A 5,161-nucleotide genomic window follows, 5' to 3' on the forward strand; every position below is an offset into this window, starting at 1 on the left:
CGAGTTGGGAACGTAGTTGTCCAAACCACGCGAACCGCCAAGTACCTTGGTGTCATGGTGGACAACAAGCTGAGCTGGAGGGACCAGATCTTCCGTACGGCGGACAAGGCTGCTAGGAGTGTTGCTGCTCTTAGTAGGCTTATGGCCAATGTCGGTGGTCCCCGGTCCAGCCGTAGAAGACTACTGATGTCTGCAGTCCAGTCCGTGCTTCTCTACGGCTCTGAGGTGTGGGCAGACGCGCTTAACAAGGAGGCGTATAGGTTGAGGCTCGCACGAGTGCAGCGTCAGGCGGCACTCAGGGTCGCTTCCGCGTACCGTACGGTGTCCGAACCGGCCGTTTTGGTGATCGCTGGAGTTATCCCAGTCAAACTCTTGGCAGCGGAGAGGAAGGCAATCTACCAGAGACAAGGCTACATCGGAAAGGACGCTGCAAGAACAGAAGAGCGCTTCCGCACTTTTCAGATGTGTCAAGAAAGCTGGGAAAGGGAGACTCGAGGACGTTGGACTGCCAGACTCATCAGGCAGGTCCAACCGTGGGTAGAACGGCGGCACGGTGAGGTTGACTATTACCTCACGCAGTTCTTGTCAGGTCACGGCTATTTTCAGTCGTACCTGCACTTGATGGCCAAAACGAATTCACCTGACTGCATTTACTGCCCATGCATTCCCGACGACGCGGAACACACTTTTTTCCACTGTCCACAATGGGATATGCTTCGCCAGGAGGCCATTCAACATCTTGGGGTGCTGTCGATTGAATCGATCTGTGAGACCTTGCTGAAGGGTGAGGACAACTGGGACTGCTGGTCGCACTTTGTCCGGAATGTCCTTCAAGCTAAAAAGAATGATCTAGATCGGAACATAGTCTAGATTTGATAAAAAATAAACGGCTAGACACGGCGTAAGCCCCTCGGGCGTAGGCAAACTCGGCCTAGTTCTGATGAAGTGCGACAAGTGTTCCCAGGCTAGTGTCCGAAGAGTAGAGGAGGTTTTTAGTGGGTAGTCTCTGGGCCTTAAGCCCGTTGGAGTCCCACACTACAGGCTAGCAACCTGTGTGCATAAATGCATTTTCCCACCTCTCCCTAAAAAAAAAAAATCATTCTTTTTTACACTTTTTAGACATATTGAACATTAGAGATTTATCTAGACATCTTGTAACTAAATAAAATTGAAATAAAAATTTGTAGGAAAGCTAGCTAACAAAAACAAGCCCATGGGGCGTAGCCCAAGGGAAATATGAAAATTAAATGATATAATATTGCATTGTCATCTATTTGTGAGCTATGTTTCAAGTTTCAAGTCTCTAGCTCTTTGGGAAGTATCAAAATTTGCAAGAAAGCGAATTAATAAAAACAAGCCCATGGGGCGTAGCCCAAGGGAAATATGAAAATTAAATGATCTAGTATTGCATTGTCTTCCATTTGTGAGCTATGTTTCACGTTTCAAGACTCTAGCTCATCGGGAAGTTAGTATAAAATTGATTGCAAAATTTGTACCGGACAAGAAAGCGAGCTAATAAAAACGTTTTAAAATATACAAGTTTTTGCGAGGTGTTGACTCCTCGTAGTATAAAATATTCCAACGTTTGTCCTGAGTACTAATACTATTTTAGAAAGCCCGTTTTCTACTTTTCAGTGTTTAAAAGCTAATAAAGTTATTAGTAACGTGGTGTTTGAGGACAACGCCTGTTTTACGAAGTATTAATTTCAAAAAAGCTACTACCAGCTTCATGTGCACATTTAAGTGGTATGTGTTTGGTATGTGGGTCCGCATTTCTTTTATTTCAACCCAAACATTTTTGTGATTTCAACATAGCTCAAGCCCAAAGTAGTAAAATTCTTACTTTGTGTATAAAAGACTACTGTAAACCTGTAACCATGCGTTTGTTTGCATATGTTTTGCATACCTTTTTACAATGGAATGTAGAAGTTACGTTCTATTGTTTTTCTGTTTTCTGTGGGCAAAATATGTATGCTATGTGCAACAGTTTATTCAGCTTAAGAGCTAAGGCACCTGTTCTCTCAGCTTTCAATTGTTAGCTTCGATAAAATTGATCTTTAATAAAATATTTAATTCATTATTTAATTATTCAGTAAATAGGTACTTCAAGTATATGCATGACATACGATTTGTGGACTTAGATAACGGATCTATTAAAGACAGATCTATTTCATAAAAACCAATATTAGATCTCGGAGTAGGAAGCAGATATACCCTACTCACAATTCTCACAATTAGTGTGAGAACATGTAGGTTTTGTAGCATAGCAACACTGATATTTCAGGACATGCTCAACATGAATTGGCACGTAATAAATTAACCAGTACATGTTAATCATGGAGGGTATCATTACCACATCACGTATATCTTTATAATCGGATTTTAGAATGGGTTAAATCTAAATTTATACTATCATACTATCGCCACTAGATCGAATTTCAACATTACACCCTACAGATCGCTCCAAAATGATGGGCTGGTTCTTCCCATCGTCAACCGAGACAAAGAAACACCGCAGGTTCGTCTCGGAGCCAATGGGTGACAAGGACGTCACGGAGCTGCCGGGGATAGGGGAAGTGTTGGGGGGAAGACTCAGGGACGAAGGGTATTGCGAAGCCAGCCAGGTTCTCGCTCAGTTCCTCAGGCTGAACAAGGACAAAGCTGCGTTCCAGAGGTGGCTGAAGTGTGTGTGCGACGCCAACTGTAAACAGTGCGAGGACTGCTATAGAGCCTTGTGTGACTACAGCAACAAATACATGGTTACCAACTACTCATTATGAGATTATTGAACACAGTAAAGGTGTTTTTCTTTATTTTTTCTTGTATGTAAGCCAGTGTCACTTTATGTTAATTTAAACACTTTCAAGGGAAACTATCTAAGCATAAGTTTTCTGAATATGCCGGGGATCGAACCTGATCCTCCCGCAAAGAGTTTGAGACGCTAACCACTTAGCTAGCAACGCAACAAGCATATTGTTGTTGAAAATATGTTTTGTTTTGTGTCTATCCACTTGCACTTGTGTGAAATGTGTTTGGGTATTGTTTTTATTACCAACCTTTTGTTAGTAGCATAATCGAAAGCCTAATGTCAAACTACATCTCTTGGAGTCGAACCGGCGACGTTTAGGAATTACGTTGAGTATATTACACGCTCTGCTACCCATTATGGTATTTCTGAATATAGTAGTGTCATTAAATAATTATAAAATTACATATAATCATGTTTTTGAGCTACCATGCTATAATCCGTCCTAGTTCTAGAGAGCTGGATAGAAATCCATACCAGAAATAGAAGGGACGCTTTTTTATATCAAAACCATTCGGGGCTTCGACCCCGTACTTTTTGAGTCTAAATACCTTTCAGAATCCTGCCTGAATGCCGCAAAGTTCTCGCACTTACAAAAACATCACCATCAATGAAACATTTTCTCTAAATGCCCACATTATCTTGAAACATACCGTACACATTATGATAGTATTGAATACGATATGCAACATAATAATATTTTTTTAGCATTGTTGCACCAATGACCTACTTTAAGCATGATTCCAGAAATAACCACTATTAGCAAACTCCATTCACACACGTAACTGATTCAAAACCACAACCGAAAACCACACCAGCCACTAACCTCCCGTCCACACCTCTACGCTATATCGTATTTTTACTCGTCCTATTTCGTACAATGAAGCTTTTATGTGGCTTTTTCATCATGTTTGTGACAAAATTTAGCTGTTTGGCATTTAAGATGGTTTACAGACATTAAAACACAAATCATAGGTAAACATTTTAAACATAGAACAACCTTACACTATTGCCAATTGATAAACATAGGTAACTTACTGTTTTTCTTAAAAGATAGTTGGTCTGCAATCTACAAGACACATGCAAAGCAGGGTTTTCAATACTTGTTGCCTTTATGAAGCTCTTTGATTAGGCTTATATTCGTTAATTGGTGCTTTTAATATAAATAATTACTTTGCTTCGCTTGATGTTTTAGTGGCTCGCTTAAGCCACATAAGAAACCCTTTCCTTATAATTTAAAAGTATACACACGTAAGAGGATGTTATTTATAATATACGAGAGGTCGTCCAGTGGTCGAAACTCGACCAAAAATATGTAATGTACTCACTTATCTATTTTCACTCCACACTGTAAATAAAACATGTGATTGGAGTTTCCTCCATTTGTTTTCTGTTTATATTTCGTTGTTATTTCGTAACCAGCATAGCAACGCATAAGATCCATTTTAATTTTTTCAAATTTTTAAACTCATTTTTTGTGCTTATCTTTGAGCCTATTTAAATTTATAAAGGGATTCTGCACACCTACAGGAAAATAGCTTTCAAACGGTATGCGTAGATTTTCCCTACGATGCACACGAGCTGAGAAAAAAGGTTTTAAAGAAACATGCTTGCCTATTAATATATAGATAGATTCTGTGTTTAACTTACTGCTTTTGAATTGCCAGCTGTTGTAAAATGTTAATAGGCTATTTTAATTACCATGATTGTTAATAATGAAAAAATATGTTTATTTATTTTAAAAGGAATGTAAACAATAATTAGTTAGTTTTGTGTTGGTTTTAATAAAAAAAATGTTGTTAAAATTGTTCAAATAAAATAATGTATGTTCTTTCACCAAATACTCTTTTTGAGCGTTCATTCATAACATAGTCACAAATTAAAAAAATTAATTTTAAAATGTACAGTACCAATTATTACTAATTCATAAAAATACATAAAGTTTTGTAGCGTATTTCGTACTACTGTATGAACACGACCACTCTAGAGATGTGTATTACAAAAATATTAAACTGTATGGTGTTACCGTTTGTATGATAATTACGAACACTTAAAACATATTAGATTTAATCATACTCTACATCATAGTAGAAATTAATCTCATGGTAATAACAATTAAACTACCTAGCGAGTTATAGTTCAACGTTATTAATATTATGTCTAAACGACTATGCTATAATTGTTGTGATATCAATACATTGTGTAAAATAGACTACTTCACATTTTGTTAGACTATTTTCGTTAATAATAATTGAGTTATTAATGTAAACTGTTTAATAGATGTTTAAATTAACTGGCTACCGTCACCATGTTAACCGTTGCGGTTTAAATCGACTACATATAGCTGTTCCATAA

The 5,161-nt window shown here is 38.0% G+C and overlaps 1 protein-coding gene across 1 annotated transcript; it reads left to right on the plus strand.

Annotated features, from left to right (window-relative positions):
- The first annotated feature begins 2,295 nt into the window (after positions 1-2,295).
- On the plus strand, positions 2,296-2,799 carry LOC128991279 (barrier-to-autointegration factor-like). The gene has a single exon (XM_054414030.1). It carries the CDS (start codon positions 2,469-2,471, stop codon positions 2,778-2,780), a length of 312 nt encoding a protein of 103 aa, XP_054270005.1. The 5' UTR covers positions 2,296-2,468; the 3' UTR covers positions 2,781-2,799.
- The last annotated feature ends 2,362 nt before the right edge of the window (positions 2,800-5,161 follow it).

This window comes from Macrosteles quadrilineatus, unplaced genomic scaffold (assembly GCF_028750875.1).
Source record: "Macrosteles quadrilineatus isolate MER2022 unplaced genomic scaffold, UCM_ALF_1.0 Scaffold_4__1_contigs__length_99947679, whole genome shotgun sequence".
In the NCBI taxonomy this organism is placed as follows: domain Eukaryota; kingdom Metazoa; phylum Arthropoda; class Insecta; order Hemiptera; family Cicadellidae; genus Macrosteles; species Macrosteles quadrilineatus.

What these genes read in the sequence shown, in the direction of transcription:
- LOC128991279 (XM_054414030.1), top strand. Translation starts at nt 2,469, where the DNA reads ATGATGGGCTGGTTCTTCCCATCGTCAACCGAGACAAAGAAACACCGC.